Raw genomic sequence first — 15,305 nt, 5'->3', positions numbered from 1 at the left:
TAGAGGCGAGGAGATACACAGCTAGCTTGGCTGCAGATGGTGACGCGGTTCATGCATTTTCTCGTATCGTCTCCATCGCACTCAACCTCCGAGACGGGGCCGACAAGCCGATGGCTCATACTGCGCTAGTGCACGCATATATACCTCGCTGTACGAAGCTGCTTCATGGACTGTAGCCATATACCCGACATGAAGCATCTCAAGGCGGAGTGGGCATAGCACGTGTATCAGTCAGTGCCTGTCCCACCTGTATGCACAGCCTAGGAGCCGCCGCAGAAATATTCACCGCATCTCGCACGGCAATAGAGTAGGAGACGGCGTCGCCTTGAAGGAGGAGTCGGGTGCATCTTGTCTCTGGTGCACTCGAGTTGGACTTGTTCCAGCCTTCTTTATCCGCTCCGAACGCTCCTGTGCTTTGGTGAAGGGACAAGCTATGTTGCTTAAGGCAGCTGAAGCTGCGGGCCACATAGCCTTCCGCAGGTCAAGTTGATGGCAACATGGGCACAGAAATGACGTTTTTAAAGTTAACAGCAAATAGATAGGTTGTCGAAATTAGACGGACGCTGCCTTGTGCAAGTTCTGCGCCACGTCGCTCCAGCGCTGGAGGGTGTCCATGGCCTTGCCGGAGGCAAGCGTCTTCTTGGCCATTTCGTACCCTTCTTTGATCGAGCTCGCAAGGCCGTAGACGTATAGGCCGGCGCCCGCGTTGTACGCGATGGTGTGTCCGACCGGGTTGTCGCAGTTGCCGCGGAAGACGTCTTTGAGGATGCGAGCGTTCAGGTCGCAGTCGCCGCCCTCGAGGTCCTTGAGCGTGCAGCGCGGAATCCCGAGCTCCTCTGGCGTCAGGGTGTAACGCGTGCAGCCTTTCGTCCGCGAGACCTCGACCACGTCCGCGTTGCCGATCGGGTTGAGTTCGTCCAAGCCCGCGCAGTGCACGACGAGAGCGTGCTCAACCCCCAGTCCATACAGCACCTCGCCAAAGAGCGGCAGTAGCGACGGCGTGTAGACCCCAATGACGGCGTGCTTGCAGCTCGCGGGGTTGATGAGTGGCCCGAGGACGTTGAAGATCGTGCGAATGCCCATGGCGCGTCGGACAGGCATCACGTGCTTCATCGCAGGATGGAAATGCGGCGCGTACATGAAGGCAATCTTGGCGTCCTTGATGCACGGCGCAATGTGCTCTGGCTGCAACATGGGCACGCCAAGCGCCTCGAGGACGTCCGCAGACCCCGACTTGCTAGACGCCGACCGGTTGCCATGCTTGGCTACGTTGGCGCCACACGCTGCGGCGAGGACCGCGGCAGCTGTCGAGAGGTTGACCGTGTTGGCGCCGTCACCGCCCGTGCCCACAATGTCGAGCGCCTTGGTCGTTGCCTGGGCACACATCCATCAGCACCACTCTTTTCGCATGGATCCTAGCCTACCGGCAAGTCGACGCGGTGGCAGTGGCGCAGCATGACCTTGACGAGCGCCTGCGTCTCGAGCGGCGTCTCGCCCTTGGCGCGCAGGAGCGCGAGGAAGACGGCGATCTGGGTCGCATCGGCCTTGCCGGTCGCGATGCTGTCCATGGCGCGGTCCATCTCGTCGGCCGAGAGGTGCTGGCCCATCGCGAGCTTCTCCAGGACGGTCTTCATGCGGTCGGCGAGATTGAGGTATGGTCATGGAAGCGTCGCGGGACTTGGCCGCGGAACCGTTTTTGTATTGCACAATCTTGTTGCTAGGAGTTTCCTCGGCATTTGATTGGCTCGCTACGTGCCAAAAGAACGTTATGCATGGCGCGATCCCAGGACGCTTTTGGATTGGCTAAAAAGATGGCCTTTTCATGCTTTTCAAGGCAACAACGTGTGATGATTGGCTGAAATGGCAAAAAGTGATTGCGCCATCGCAAGATCGCTACATTTTCGTGCGCGACAGGCCAAGTTGGCAGACAGGCGGCGAGGCCACTTGGTGTTCACGCGTGGCGACACCGGCGGCTACTTGCACCGAGTTGTAGTAGAACCTAGTGCCCACGCAATATGGGACTTGTAGCATTACTACGGGAGACCCCAGGGAATTCCGAGGATACCCAAAATCAAGCTGCCTTTTTCTATTTGTGATGGGACTATAGTTTTTGAATGTCGAGTCGCTGGAGATCGCGCAGGTAGGCTTCGGGAACACCTTGTTTTTGCAGTTTCTGGAGTGCGTCCTGTCGGATCTTGTCGACGACGATGAGCTCCTTGGCCATCTTCTTGACGTTTTGCGCGTTGGCGTTCGTCTCAAGCGCCGCCTTGTTCTTGCGCCGCGTCGCATTGTCGTCAAACTGCTGGTTGAGTCGAAGGAGGTACTGTGCATGGGCTTCGTCCCGCTGCTCCTTCTCCAATCGCTTCTTGGCATCTTCCTACGACATCAAATTAAATAGCTTCGCGAAGCAACGACCCAAATACCCGCTCGAGAATACGTTTGCCGACGTCGTTCGTTCGCTTCTCTTGCTGCTCAATGTACCTTTGCTCGTCTCGTTTCCGGGCCTCCTGCTCCTTGCGCTCGCGGTCGATCGTCTCGGCGAGCTCGCGCTTGAGGCGCTTCTCGTCGGCCTCCTTTTGCCGCATAGCTTTCTCGTTGGCCTCGAAAGCCTTCTTGGCCTTGAACTCGTCCTGCGCGAGTTGCTTGTCTTGGGCTTTTTCCTGCTGGGCACGGAGCTTGGCGGTGCGTAGTTCCTGGGACTTGCGGATCGCTGCCTTCTCGTTGAGCAACCGCTCCTCTTCGCGGGCCTTGTCGCGGAGGTACTTGGCCGCGACTTGCTCTTCGTGTCGCTACCGAGCAGAAGCTGTCGAGTCATGCTTGGCTTGTATAGAACGTACTTCTTGCGCGATCGCATCGGCCTTCATTTGCTTGATCTCTTCGTTCGTGACGGCGATCTGCTGCAACGTGTGCTGGACTTGGACCTGCAACGGACGTTGAGCTGCTGCGTCATTGGCGAGCAATAGAGATTACGCGATGGGCGGCGACTTTGGCCTGCTCTTCGACTTCGTATTGTTTGTACACTTGTAGAATCTTCTTGGCCTCGATCGCCTTGGCTTCCTCCTCTCGGATCTGCTGCTTTTGGTGCTCGAGGATTTGGCCTGGTCGCTGTTCATGAGGCCATGCAATAATACACACGCCAATGTACCTTCCAGCATCTTTCGCGCAGCGACGCGCTTCTCCCGGGCCACTTTTTCGGCTTCGTCGCGGGCGAGCAGGTCCCGCGTGCGGTCGGCGTCCATGAGGCGGTCGAGGCGCTGGTTGTACGCGGCCTCGTGCTGCCGCGTCTCGGCTTGCTCGCGGAGCTGTCCGTCGCAGCCTGTGGCAGCGCTCGCTTTGGCGACAAGCGACTGAATGTACTTGACCGAGTCCAAATGGGCGTGGCGCTGCAGGTCGTCTTTCGTCAGAAGCGAGTGGCGCTCGGCCTCGAGCTCCATCTGCGTCGCGTACTGCTCGCGGCGCGTGCGCACTTGGAGCTCTTTCTCGACCATGCGGTTCTTGCGCTCCTGCGCGCTCGCCCGCGACGCCATCTTGGCCTGCTCGTTGGCCTTGAGGCGCAGCGCCATGTCGCGGTCCGTGACGATGGCCGACTGCTGCCGGATGCGCTCGAGGTCGTTCGCGTGCACAACCGTCGTCGACACGATCTCCTTGCCCGCGAGGCCCATGTTGCTCACGCGGCCCCCGACCATGGCGGCGAGGTGTATTTCGGGATACAAGCCAAAAGCCCGTTGCCAAATGTGCTATATATAGCTGCCACGTTGCGCCAATCAGAACGCGCAAATCCTGCCTCCTGCATCATCCGCCAGAAGACGACCACACGCAGCAATCAGAAATGAGCTGCAGGACCTTCCTGCTGCATCGTCCTCACATCTCCAGCTGCGCTGTAGCCGAAGCAGATGCTGGTCATGTCATCCAAAAGCCTGATCAGAGCTGCCACCTTGTTGAAGCTTTGACGACGAACGACAAGGAACACTACAGTCGTGCAGTCAGATTGTGCACAACGAAATAAGAACGGAGAACTAGGCGCCAATATATATATTCAATAAATAACAAAACCAAAACCACGCGCATACAAGGCCCCGGGGCAGGGCGAAAATGGCAGCCTAAAGGCAAGGCGACTAGTCGCCGCTCGACATCGAGTACTTGGCGTGCCCGTCGTAGAACTGCTGCTGCTGGTCGTGCGGCGACCCGCCGTGCTGGTCGTGCTCGTCGTCGTCCCGGTAGTAGTTGTTGCTCCCATGGTGGTTGACATTGCTGTTGCTGTTGTTGTACGCGGACGGGTACACCTCCCAGGACCCGTGCTGCGACTGCGACGGCTCACTCGTGTCTTGGCGGTAGTGCAGCGACGGTACGGCCGACTCGGACGCACTGCGAAAGGCCCGCCCGGCGCGGAGGTACCCGGCAGCGTCCGACTTGGCACTCGGGCGGCCGTCGTCGTTGGGCTGGCGCCCGTTCTTGGTCACGATCGTGTCAATGTTGCTCAGGAGCCAGTCGACCCACTGGTCGTTGCCGCGCGTCGGTGGGTACGACGCCGGCGCGGGCGACGCAGACGTACGCGGCCCTAGACTCATGTTGGAGAAAGCGCGGCTCGACTCGGTCGTCGGCGTCGCAATCGAAGACGCCAGGTGAGCGTTCGTCGACGGCGGGATCGAGATGCTTGGAAAGAGGTTGGACGGAAAGGCGCTCGGGGGCGACGCGTGGTGGCCCGTCGACGACTGCTGCGGCGCCTGGTTGTACGACCGACTCATATGATGCTCGGTGATGTTGCTCAGCGGCGTGAGGGACCGTCCCGAGTTGGACGCTTCGTACGTGCCAGGGTCCGAGAGGCGGCCAGTGGCGTTGGCAGAAGCGTACGACGGCTCTTCTTTCGTCTTGAGCCCCGAGTAGGACACGCCGGTGGGCTTGACCTTGCTCGTCTTGGTCGACTTGACCTCATCGCCGTTCGGGAGGTAGTTCTCGTCGTCGTTCATGGCCTTGAGCTCGTCCTGCTTTTGGAGCTTCCGGAAAAACTTTTGCGCATGCGTCCGCGTCTGGAGCACGGTCCGGGTGCCCACGGCCTTGGAGATCTTGCGCCATCGGTTCAGGACGCCGTGCGGGAACGCGCCAAGGCCTTGGACGAACCGGTTGTGCTCTTCGATAGACCACCGCCCCGAGTTGAAAAGGATGCTCGACGGTAGGTTCTTGGAGCGCAGGTGCTTTTGCGTGTCATTGTTGCCGACCTCGGGGATCGACGTCGAGTTCATGATACCGTTGGCGACCTCGTCGTGGCCGCGGAACGGCGACATGCCATTGGTCGGGCTAATGTTGGGGTGGCCCGACCGCGACGACGTCGGGGTGTACGCTATCGCAAAGTCCGGCGTCGACGACGTCTGCTTGGTCTCCTTGCGGTAGATCGTCGGCGCAAACGACTCAGTCGGGTAGCTGCTACTCCGTTGGAGGCGCGTCGCGTCCACCTTGGTCGGGTACATCCAGTTCTTATCGTCCGGGCGGTCGCCGTGGTAGCTCTCGACGCGGTCGCGCGCGTACCCGTAGTAGCTCTCGCCCTCGTCGTCGTGGCCGCGCGTGTCGATCGCGTGGAGGCCGTGGGCGAACTGGCCGCCGAGGAAGCCGCGCAGCGACGACTCTTCTCGCGAGTCGAGCTCCATGTCCATCTTGCGTCGTCTACTTGGGAGGATACTGCTTCAAGGAACGACGCCCGCTCCTAATGATGATCTACCGCGGAGGATGCCAATTGCAGAGTGCCACTTTGGAAACCAAATGACAGCGTTCGAATGCATTTTATTTTCACCCGATTTTTATTCACAAGCGAACGCAATTACAAAACGACTATCCATGCGCGCCGTTGTTGAAGCGCGCAGCTCGCATTTGGTATTTGTATGAGCGCGCACCACCCGGCGGGTATTTTTTTTTCTCAAGAGATCGCGATCTTGCGTTAAAAACACTATAAAAATAAATACCGCACCGAACGGACCCAAGAGTTGAATGTGAAAAATCCGACCGCTTCTGAGTTTGGCGTCGGACCTGCCTGCGCTTGGCACCTTGGCGTCCATACAAAGAGCAAGTGTTATCGACCATTGAGAGGCGTCTCGGGCGCGAGCCAAGTCGCACCCAAGATGAAGATGAGGACGATGACGTCGTCCCACGCGAATCTCAACAACCTGTTGACTGGAAACCCCCCGGTTGCCTTTTCGAAAAACATGGGCATATCGCACAAGTAGCCGCGAATACTCGATCGTTGAGAGACAAGAAGAAGAAGGGACTGGTGTGTGATGCGGCGGCCGGACGAGGCAGACGCGGCGGGAGGCAAAGACACGAAGGCCACGTTCACCGGCGCCGAATCAGGGTGGGTCGTCGCAGCTGGCGAGAACCAAGGCCTTCGAATTTCTCGAGCATACTCAAGCTCAAGTTGGCCGTGAGGTGAAAATTAGCTGCCGCCAGCTGGCCGTAGACGCACCTGCGCCGCCACCTGGTCGCGAAATTACTGGGTGCCAAGTGGATTGCCGTGGTAAGAAGGTCGCTCCTGGCCACACGTTGAGGCGATCTCGGCCTCGATGGCCTCCCGCCGTCGCCGCCCGCGCTGTGAGTACCGCGCAGACGCTCGTTTTGGCTGTTGTGACGCCGTTGCTCGCGAGTACTGTTAGCTACCCCTGCTGTCGTTTGACGTCAGCAAAAAAAGTATCATCTCCGTGTCGTCACGTGAGCAACTTCAGCACCGAGATGCGGGACCGCGCGTCCGCTTGACGTGGACTTCGCACCCACACCGCAACGCTTACACCTCAACGCATACCGCCAGCTCCTACAAATACCGCCAGTGCGGCCGTCGCACGGTGTCCAGCAGCAGGCTGGCGCCATGCGCCCGCCACGCATCGCTGTGCGATCATTCCAGCGCCCTCAACTGCGCGCGTCGTACTGTACAACCTGCAACCTATTTCTCGCTGGGAGGATTTCGACGCGGTGGACAGTAAGAGAGAGCAAGCGTCGGGAGCACTAGTCGTTGACACTGTATCGAATGGTCGGGGCGACGACGACGAGACTCTCATCGATCATAGTTAGTACATACGCATGGTCTATACTCGCCGGCGAGGGACCCTAATCGCGACTTACTTGACGCCGAACGCGGCTGAAGATCCTACCTCTGAGAACGCATATTCAGAGTATGCAGAGACGCAGGTTTCGGAATTTCATTTCTGATCCGCATGAATTGGCTCGAGCGAGGCTGCGTCCGAGTAGCCCCGGCCTTCCAGCGCCCGGCCGCCAAGAGTTGCCTCGTGAGCAGCATGCTGCGCCAGGGCCACCTGTCACATGCGGCGTCCGTGCACCTCCTCGGTGCGCAGCAGTCGACCGCCACGCCGCTCCTCGAGGTATACCGACCTGGCAATGAGGATCCTAGTGTAGATGCGACCGGAGTGTAGGAGCTCTCGGCCACGGAGCGCAAGAACCACGCTGTGCTGGAAGAATTTACCAAGAACTCGTCGGCGTACCGCTTCCGCCCGAGCCTCTTGCAGCCGTTCGCGGCCGTTGCGAGCGCGACCTTTGGCACCGTCCTACGCACGCTCTCGCCCACAACAAGCCAGTCGTACGCGGCCGGCGTCAAGCTCGCGATCGCCGACTACTACAACGACCAGATCCGCGAGATCTACGCCGAGCTCGACAACGCGCCCGAGGCAGCGCCGCTCAAAGAGGTATGCATCAACACTGCATCCCCGCTGGTCCCTCATGCTCGCGTAGCTCTTCAAGTCGCTGCGGGACGCCGAGCTCGACGACATTGAGCGGATCTTTCCCTCCATCGAGGTATGCCATGTTTCTCGACGCTCATCTCCTATGCTTCTTGACAGGACGCCAAGGCCGACCAGACCGTGCAGTACGCGCGCCAGGCGACCATGCTCGTGCTGAGCCCATCGCAGACATTGTAAAGTCCCAAGATGAAAAATCAAGATGGCATGAGGTTATGTAATGGCAAGACTTAGCCCCAAAAGTTGGTGTGCGGCGTCTCAATGTACACCCAGAGGCAGATGATCGAGAGGACAATCGCGAGGCCAAACGAGCCGACCACGTTGCCTTGGTCCGTCAGACTCTTGTGGCTCCAGCCAAAGTACGTCTGGAGCGACATGCGCACCATCGGGCCGAGCTGGCTCGCCGTGAAGATGCCGAGGAAGAGCGAGCCAAACACAAGCGGCGTGCCGTGCGTCGTCTCGGCGTTGTTGTAGCCGACAAAGAAGCGGACGACGCTCCAGATCACGCCAAAGACGATCGCAAAGAACACAAAGACGTTGGGAAGCTCCATCGTCGAGTTGCCGCCGAGCGCGCCCGTGTTGGCCCACGCCGCCTCCTTGTCCGTGATCTTCCAGTAGATCGCGTCAAAGACAGCGACGACGTGCACAAACGCGTACGAGAACCACGTCTCTTGGCTGCGCATCACGTCGTTGTTGTCGACCGTCCGGTTCATCATGGCCGAGAGGATCGTCTGGATGACAATCTTGGGCACAAGCGCGACAAGGAGGCGGAGACCCGCCGTGTAGATGGGCGCATTCCCAGAGTACAAGAAATACCCGGTGATGTAAAAGAAGAAGAGCGCCGGGAACGACCCGATCGGATAGATCGTGAGGTTCATGAAGAAGACCCAGCGCATGAAGCGGTTGACCTTGCGGGGTGGCGGCAGCTCGACCGTCGGCGGCGACCACGTCGGGTCCACGAGCGACTTTTTCCGGCGCAAAAAGATCTGGAAGTTGCCCTTGGCCCAGCGCTTGCGCTGCGCCAGACTCGCAGCGACCGTCTCGGGCACTGCGCCTTCGGCCAAGCGAATGCGGTCGCCTTCTTCGCCTTCGAAGTCCTTGCGGAAGTAGAGGCCCTTCCAGCCCTTGTCAATCATGAGCTTGCCCGTGAACGCATCTTCGGTCAGCGACCCGTACGCAATGCCCGAGACCGAGTCGAGCGCCGACCGGCGAAAGATCGCGTTCGTCCCGGCAAACGACGCACACTCGTAGCCGTCCATGCCCGTCTGCGCCGAATCAAAGAACGTCGAGTTCCGGTGGCCGCACGGGTCGCCGAGGCGGAGCTGGAGGCAGTCTTCAAAGTACTGGGGCGTCTGCACGTAGCCGACTTGGTTCTTCCGCACGTCGTCCGAGTAGTGGTCGTCCATCGCGAGCATCACTTGGTTGTTCTGGACCGTGCCAATCGAGCTGCGCCGGCCATAGTTGTTGTGGCAGCTCTTGCACTCGCCCGTCTTTTGGTTGACCGTCCCGCCGCAGCCCGAGCACTGCGTGCGCTTCGCGCGGCTCGACCGCGTCTGGCGGCGGTGGATGTCCGACTTGGCATGGTTGGCCGCGTCAAAGCACTCCTTCGAGCAGTAGCTAATGTTGGCTTCGGGCACGCCGGCCTGGACGCACAGCGTGCACGAGATCTTGGCAATGTCCGAGCAGCCCGGCGCCGAGCAGCGAAAGGTCTTGGTCGACGACGGCGAGTCGAAAAAGAAGGGCAGCGTCGCTTGCACGAACATCGGGTGCGGCTTCATGTCGTTGTCGAGGATGATCGCGTACTGGCCCGAGGCCTTTTCGTTGTAGAGCACGTTGTTGATGTTGCCGGCCTTGGAGTGGTGCGTCGGCGGCTTGACGCGACCGACAAACGTCACGCGCGGCAGACCTGCGTACCGGTAGTCGTAGTCGTCGCGCTCCGAGCCGATCGCGCAGTCGACGCGCTCGCACACGCGCGGGTTCTCGGGGGTCGGGAGCTTGACAGTCGTGTGCGACCGGCGCCACTCGTTGACCTCCATCTCGGCCGCACGCGTGTAACCAATGCCTTGGCCGTCGCCGTCGAGGTCGAGCACCTTCTCGTACATAAAGTGGGCGAGCTCGTAGCGCACGTCGCCCGCGTTCTCGATGACGCCCTGGTTGACAATGACGTCGGGGATCGGGTTTCCGGGCGTAAACTTGGTCTTGAACGCGCCGTCGTCGCAAATGTACACGTGGAGCTTCTCGGGCGGGTAGTCGAGCTTCAGGATCGCGTCGAGCGTCGCCATCGTGTCCTCGGCCGGCTCGGCGTAATGACACAGCAGAATGTCGACCGACGGCCACTACATGCATGTGATGATGGTACTGCAAGAGGAAATAGGGATGGGTACCTTGTCCGAGGGAAAAGGCGGGTTGAAGTCCTTGAGGTACTGCGCGCCACGACGCACGGGCTTCCACATCCCGAGGTAGTAGAGCGCGCCGAGCAAGATCGAGATAAACTCGGCAAAGTAGAACATAAAGTACGAGACCCAGTGCGCGAGGACGGGCTCGCGGAAGCACTGCACGTTGGTCATGCCGGCCTGCGTCCAGTACCACTGAGGCGGGTTCCACATGCCATTGAACGGCTTTGGGCCGCAGCTACAGGCCATCATGAGACTCGGAAGAGACAGTCGACAGCGATACGCACACGGGCTGGTTCTCGGCCGAGTAGCGCTTGAAGATGTTGACACACGTGTCGTTGCGGTGGAGAAGATCGCACGGCTCGATGCCAAGCGGGAACCACAAGATGATACCCGCGAGCTCGACGATGGCCGTGATGAGAAACAAAAAGTAGAAGAAGCGGTAACTAGACGCAGCATGAGCTGGCCATCATGGAGAAACGGGAGGTAGTAGTACCTCGTGCGACCCTTCATGACGTATTCGCGCACGTTCGGGAGCTGGCGCACGACGACGTTGCCGCTGCCGGCCGTGATGATAATCATTTCGAGGGCATCGAACCACATGTTGAAGTCGGCGTCCGTCTCTGGGCACAGCAGCCACACGCGGCGCTTGGTGTGGATCTCGATACCCTTGGACGGCAAATCGAGGCGCGAACTCTGCTCGAGCTTGAACGCGCCGCGAAGGTCGACCGTGCCAATGCAGAGCTCGCTCTTGCGCGAGTTGAAGTACTTGCGCGCATCGACCGGCTCGTGGAAGTAGTAGATCTTGTTGCCTTCAAGGCAAAAGAAGCGGCGGCGCCAGCTCTTGGCCACGGGCCCTACATGGCGCAGCATGGGCATGCGACCTACCGCTGGAAGCGCGTACCTTTGAAGGCGCGCGTGCCCTGCTTGTGCATCCAGCCAAAGACCTTGATGCTGTTGTCGTCCGACATCTCGGTCTCGACCTTCCCGGCCGGCGTCGCGTTCATCGCGTACTTGTCGGTGGCCATTCCGTGCTCGGCGTCGTCAAGTCGCCTCGGCAGCGCAAATCCCGAAATATTAATTTGTGGGCAAGACGGAGGGTGGAATTTTGGCGGCTTCGATTGCGCGCGATTGGTCGCTTTTTAGCCAATGAAATGAAACCTATACCTGTAACAAATGCTACGAGAGCGCAAATTGAGATATTTTTTTGCCGATCCTCTGATGTGATCGTTTTTTGTATCAGGATTTGTATGGGAGGAGTATCGCACGCATTTAAATACGGTGACCACAGGATCTCATTTTTTAAATTCCGAGAAAGTGCGGCCCGACCGGCTGGCGCCGAGCGGACCTGGCGACGACGGCGAAGTGGCCACGCTTCGATCGATGGACCGGACGTGTCGACGGCGCTTCGGACGGGACGCGGGCGCTGGAACTGGAATTAAAGTGCAGTCGGTCGGATCAACCAAGCTTCCTTGATGACTGTGGTCGTGGTAGCGTCCACCGGTCCATCTGGGCTCACCATTGATTGCCATACGACGATGCGGTTGGATGGTGTGAGGCTGCTTTCAAAAGGAGCTGGTCGTGTTGGTGTTGAAAGAGCCTCGCCATGTCAAGCGGCGACGACACAATGAGCGCGTATCTGCGCTGGCGTTGCAGGATCGAGGACGTGGAAGCCAACAGAACGGCTGCATCGAACGTTACTGCCCGCGCAGTCGCATACACAACCCCGCCTCGGTCGTCGGAAGCATGAGGCGATGCCTGCAAGCAATGTGACGGGCTTCGACTAGCTCTTGTCCGCAGGCGACGCCGAGGAGGGCTACAGTGCTACGTTCGGTAGAGCGAAAGCATCGCAAGCGTCGCTGAACGAGCCACGTGCTGCTCTTGTGTCCATGTGGGCCGTGTGCCGGTCGAGGGTGCGCGGTCAAATATCCTCCGCAAAAACATTCACCTTATTATTACGACACGACGAGGCGCTGGTTCGTAGCAGCGCCAAGGTTGCACGGACAGCGAAATATTACGCTTGAATGTACGAGGTGATTGATTAGGCCGCTATTTTACCTTTGAATGCCGAGGAGCTGACGTACAACGCTTCTGGGTGTGGGGGCTGCCACGTGTAATGGCGGCGATTGGCAGAATCTCAACGTTATCCGGCTGTCCGGAAACGGTGCCACTTGGCAACGATGGCTCTGCTGACGACGGAGCAGGAAGCGCTCCTTGCGAGCTTGGAGCGCGTGTGGCAACAGCACCTTGGGGCGACGTCTGCGAAAGATGCAACGACAGCGTTTTCCAAGGCGCCCATGAGCCTCAAGAACTACTACGCATCGCACGTGTCGACTGCGTCGGCGACGGCACCGCTGCTGCCACCGGCTGTCGACGCCTTCCACCAGCGCGCGGTGGCGTGCGTGAACGCAAGCAACGCAGTGGTCGAGCATACGCAGGCGTCTTTGGGCTTGCTCCAGGAGATGGAAGATCGCCATGCGTCGGTTGTTGCGCTCACCGGCGCCCTCTACGAAAGCTTTGAGACACTCCTCCACGAGCTCGATGCACTCGAGGGGAAGCTCAAGGCCATGTCGACGCCGCTGCCGTACTTTACGCGCATCTCGTCGCTTGCCAAAAGCCTCGGAAGCCACATTGACTTTTCGTCCAAGCCCGACGCGTCCGTGCATGTACACGTGCGGCCCTACACGTTTGGCACGATCGACCCGACTGCTCCTGCGTTCACCGAGGCCATTCGCGTCATCGACGAGTGTACGGGGTACCTCCAGGAGCACGTACGCACAATATGCGCTATCGATGGGAATCTCATGCAAGCTATGAGTAGATGGAATTCAAGGACACCGAGATGTACCTTGCCGCATACAACCAGCTCCTTTTGCATGCGTCGCACTGCCTCAAGGACTATGCGATCGCCGCCCTCGAGTCGGCCAAGGATCATGTGGCCGCAGCCAACTCCAAGCGGGTACATCTCGAGGTCCCTCTCGCTCTCATTGTTCTGCTCGTAGACGGTGCACGCCGATATTCTGGACCCGGCCTCGACGTACTACGCCCAGTTCCAGGTTGCTGCGCCCGCATGCCAAGCGATTGCCAAGCATTTGGAGCAGCGAACCGTCACACCAGGGTCCGATTTTGAATTTTGCGGTATTTTTCTCATATTTTATGTAGCTCAGAGCAGTTTATGCTGGACGTGCTCGATGCGTATGTGGGCCAGCGCGTCGCGTTGCTTCTACCTGCAGTCACAACGCACCTCCATGCGCTCGACGGGTCGACATCGGACCTCGTCCACGTGGTACACACCGATTTTTGCCTTTTTGAAAGTTGATACATTGATACTAGCTGCGCGTGGGCTGCCAATTCCTCGTGCGCATGTGTCAAGCCGAGCACACTTTGTTCACAAATATGTTTGGCGCGCCGCCAAGCGCGTCCATCTTTGCCTCGACGCCACTCTACGAGGACGACGACGACGACGACGTGGCCGCCGACGAGCTCGATGGCAATGCATTCCAGTATCGAGTTGGTTTCTTGTCAACCTTGTCTCAGCGTCGGTCGTAGGCGCCTCGTGCTGCAACTGTGCTACCCTCTGTACCAGTGCATTCGCCCGCGCATGATCCACGAGCAAGACCTGGAAATTCTCTGCGAGTCGATCGAAGTGCTTCGCAGCGAAATCATGGAAGCGCAGATTCGTCCGCGAGGTTCTCGCTCCTCCTTAGCCGCGCGATCTTGAGAGCGATACTAGGCGTTGCCACCGAGGTCCTCGAGGCGGCGATCGAGCGCATGGTCGGGGATGCGCAGGAGCGCCTTATACTCTGCACGCAAAAGTTCATTCGTGACGAGATCGAGGGCTTTTACCCGTCGCCATCCGACCTCGACTACCCCGCCAAGCTCCAAGGTACTTGTATCGTTTCCGAGAGAATCGACCGCATGTCCAAGCGTAGCGACGTCCGTGTATGCAACGTGGTACCCGACGCTCGAGCACACGCTCATGTGTCTCTCCAAGGTGTACCGCTACCTCCACGTACAACTACTTGTCTCGGACTTGAATGGGGACAGAGGTTGTGCGTAGATGCATATCTTTACCGAGCTCGCGCAAGACGCTGTTTCGATCTGCACCGCGTCGCTGAAAATGGCGGCCGCCGACCTCACAGCGCAAAAGGTCTTGCATTTTTGAGAAACCTCATTGTGACCGACATGTAGGGCCCGTGCGACGGCGGGCTCTTCCTCGTCAAGCACCTCTTGACGCTGCGCGAGCGCATCACGCCGTTCGACATTCAGTTCTCAATCACCGAGAAGAGTCTGGACTTTACTTCGACGACCGGTACGCCCGAATCTGAAAATGTGGTCTGGAGGTGCACATGCAGATGCGATGGGCAATGTGCTCTCGGACGCCTTTTCGCTCTCGCTCGACAACTCGGTGCTGGGGCTGCTCACGCACGGCATTCCTCACGTCAACACGACCACCTCCGATGTGAAAAAGGTGCGATGGCATAAAGCACAAGGTGAAGATAGATTTCGTAGGACCTCGAGCACGAACTCAAAAAGGCGTGCACGACCTTTATTGAGTTTGGCCTGCTGATGGCCGCACGGCCGCTCTCGACCCTCTTGCGCAAGGTAAAAGGATGACGTGTCAACGAGTTGGTGCGATGCTGGTGTAGGCGCAAGTCGCCAAAGCGCTACCGCCGCTCCGTAGGCTTGCCGAATGCCGCTGTAGAAATCTTGCTCATCGACTATTGTAGCGGTGGTTGCAGCGGCGCTTGTGGAGCTGGAGCAGACCATGCAGACACACATCCCCAAGCTCCGAGACGCGATTCACACGTACCTCATGCACCCGTCGACCGAAGCCATTCTCTTCCAGCCGATCCAAGTACCTTGCCTCTCTCTGTCTTCGTCATGACGAACGATCAAGTAGAAGGGACTCTTGGAGGCCATTGAGCAGCTCAAGATGCAGCTGGAGCAGCAGTACCCGAACCTCGACGCGCGTGCTGACGTTGACGCGCGCGTGCAAGTCGCGCTCTCGTGTGTGCTGCAGCTGTAACTGCGTTCAGTTTGAGAGGACGTGATGTGCATAACCCAAACGTCCCTTGCATTCGCCTCGTATAGACAATACTTGCATCGTATGTCGCACGCCTCGCCGTGAAAACGCAAAATATTGGGGAATCTTGAGTAGGGCTAGGGTGCATGGCCGACG

The 15,305-nt window shown here is 59.0% G+C and overlaps 6 protein-coding genes across 7 annotated transcripts; 2 read left to right on the top strand and 4 right to left on the bottom strand.

Moving 5' to 3' along the window:
• Positions 1 to 498: 498 nt before the first annotated feature.
• On the bottom strand, positions 499 to 1,686 carry SDRG_10684 (anthranilate phosphoribosyltransferase). Its single transcript, XM_008616687.1, has 2 exons — positions 1,425 to 1,686; positions 499 to 1,374 (listed from the first exon to the last, which is right to left on the bottom strand). The coding sequence occupies exons 1-2, from the start codon at positions 1,632 to 1,634 to the stop codon at positions 553 to 555; spliced, it is 1,032 nt and encodes a 343-aa protein (XP_008614909.1). The 5' UTR covers positions 1,635 to 1,686; the 3' UTR covers positions 499 to 552.
• A 350-nt stretch (positions 1,687 to 2,036) lies between these two features.
• SDRG_10683 (hypothetical protein) lies at positions 2,037 to 3,735 on the bottom strand. Its single transcript, XM_008616686.1, has 5 exons — positions 3,146 to 3,735; positions 2,971 to 3,098; positions 2,838 to 2,921; positions 2,424 to 2,789; positions 2,037 to 2,377 (listed from the first exon to the last, which is right to left on the bottom strand). The coding sequence occupies exons 1-5, from the start codon at positions 3,684 to 3,686 to the stop codon at positions 2,102 to 2,104; spliced, it is 1,395 nt and encodes a 464-aa protein (XP_008614908.1). The 5' UTR covers positions 3,687 to 3,735; the 3' UTR covers positions 2,037 to 2,101.
• A 273-nt stretch (positions 3,736 to 4,008) lies between these two features.
• On the bottom strand, positions 4,009 to 5,747 carry SDRG_10682 (hypothetical protein). Its single transcript, XM_008616685.1, has one exon. It carries the CDS (start codon positions 5,646 to 5,648, stop codon positions 4,116 to 4,118), a length of 1,533 nt encoding a protein of 510 aa, XP_008614907.1. The 5' UTR covers positions 5,649 to 5,747; the 3' UTR covers positions 4,009 to 4,115.
• Positions 5,748 to 7,193: 1,446 nt separating this feature from the next.
• SDRG_10681 (hypothetical protein) lies at positions 7,194 to 7,910 on the top strand (the record flags this gene model as incomplete). The annotated part of the gene is made up of 4 exons (XM_008616684.1): positions 7,194 to 7,358; positions 7,410 to 7,679; positions 7,726 to 7,788; positions 7,833 to 7,910. 4 exons carry the CDS (start codon positions 7,194 to 7,196, stop codon positions 7,908 to 7,910), a joined length of 576 nt encoding a protein of 191 aa, XP_008614906.1.
• A 2-nt stretch (positions 7,911 to 7,912) lies between these two features.
• Positions 7,913 to 11,252, bottom strand: SDRG_10680 (hypothetical protein). The gene is made up of 5 exons (XM_008616683.1): positions 11,028 to 11,252; positions 10,620 to 10,980; positions 10,411 to 10,569; positions 10,115 to 10,361; positions 7,913 to 10,066 (listed from the first exon to the last, which is right to left on the bottom strand). The coding sequence occupies exons 1-5, from the start codon at positions 11,149 to 11,151 to the stop codon at positions 7,961 to 7,963; spliced, it is 2,997 nt and encodes a 998-aa protein (XP_008614905.1). The 5' UTR covers positions 11,152 to 11,252; the 3' UTR covers positions 7,913 to 7,960.
• A 1,046-nt stretch (positions 11,253 to 12,298) lies between these two features.
• SDRG_10679 lies at positions 12,299 to 15,233 on the top strand. Of its 2 annotated transcripts, XM_008616681.1 has the most exons (15): positions 12,299 to 12,894; positions 12,945 to 13,082; positions 13,126 to 13,241; positions 13,286 to 13,409; positions 13,457 to 13,626; positions 13,673 to 13,812; positions 13,857 to 14,009; positions 14,056 to 14,135; positions 14,184 to 14,273; positions 14,315 to 14,435; positions 14,479 to 14,594; positions 14,636 to 14,728; positions 14,773 to 14,803; positions 14,854 to 14,981; positions 15,027 to 15,233. In XM_008616681.1, the coding sequence occupies exons 1-15, from the start codon at positions 12,304 to 12,306 to the stop codon at positions 15,150 to 15,152; spliced, it is 2,217 nt and encodes a 738-aa protein (XP_008614903.1). In that variant the 5' UTR covers positions 12,299 to 12,303; the 3' UTR covers positions 15,153 to 15,233. The 2 variants fall into 2 exon arrangements, with proteins under 2 accessions (XP_008614903.1, XP_008614904.1); XM_008616682.1 differs by having other exon boundaries at positions 14,773 to 14,981.
• The last annotated feature ends 72 nt before the right edge of the window (positions 15,234 to 15,305 follow it).

The sequence above is a fragment of the Saprolegnia diclina genome (assembly GCF_000281045.1).
Source record: "Saprolegnia diclina VS20 unplaced genomic scaffold supercont1.37, whole genome shotgun sequence".
Classification (NCBI taxonomy): domain Eukaryota; phylum Oomycota; class Saprolegniomycetes; order Saprolegniales; family Saprolegniaceae; genus Saprolegnia; species Saprolegnia diclina.
This window is presented reverse-complemented; position numbering and strand designations above follow the sequence as displayed.

Excerpts from the sequence above, each read along its gene's own strand:
- SDRG_10684 (XM_008616687.1), bottom strand. The coding sequence starts at position 1,634 with ATGAAGACCGTCCTGGAGAAGCTCGCGATGGGCCAGCACCTCTCGGCC. Across the intron at positions 1,375-1,424 it reads GCCACCGCGTCGACTTGCCG|GCAACGACCAAGGCGCTCGA; the intron begins GTAGGCTAGGAT and ends ATGTGTGCCCAG.
- SDRG_10683 (XM_008616686.1), bottom strand. The coding sequence starts at position 3,686 with ATGGTCGGGGGCCGCGTGAGCAACATGGGCCTCGCGGGCAAGGAGATC. Across the intron at positions 2,922-2,970 it reads CCAAAGTCGCCGCCCATCGC|GTCCAAGTCCAGCACACGTT; the intron begins GTAATCTCTATT and ends CGTCCGTTGCAG. Across the intron at positions 2,378-2,423 it reads GCAAACGTATTCTCGAGCGG|GAAGATGCCAAGAAGCGATT; the intron begins GTATTTGGGTCG and ends TTGATGTCGTAG.
- SDRG_10682 (XM_008616685.1), bottom strand. The coding sequence starts at position 5,648 with ATGGACATGGAGCTCGACTCGCGAGAAGAGTCGTCGCTGCGCGGCTTC.
- SDRG_10680 (XM_008616683.1), bottom strand. The coding sequence starts at position 11,151 with ATGGCCACCGACAAGTACGCGATGAACGCGACGCCGGCCGGGAAGGTC. Across the intron at positions 10,981-11,027 it reads GGGCACGCGCGCCTTCAAAG|GGCCCGTGGCCAAGAGCTGG; the intron begins GTACGCGCTTCC and ends TGCGCCATGTAG. Across the intron at positions 10,362-10,410 it reads TCGGCCGAGAACCAGCCCGT|CTGCGGCCCAAAGCCGTTCA; the intron begins GTGCGTATCGCT and ends GATGGCCTGTAG.
- SDRG_10679 (XM_008616681.1), top strand. The coding sequence starts at position 12,304 with ATGGCTCTGCTGACGACGGAGCAGGAAGCGCTCCTTGCGAGCTTGGAG. Across the intron at positions 14,595-14,635 it reads CCACCTCCGATGTGAAAAAG|GACCTCGAGCACGAACTCAA; the intron begins GTGCGATGGCAT and ends TAGATTTCGTAG. Across the intron at positions 14,804-14,853 it reads CAAAGCGCTACCGCCGCTCC|CGGTGGTTGCAGCGGCGCTT; the intron begins GTAGGCTTGCCG and ends CGACTATTGTAG.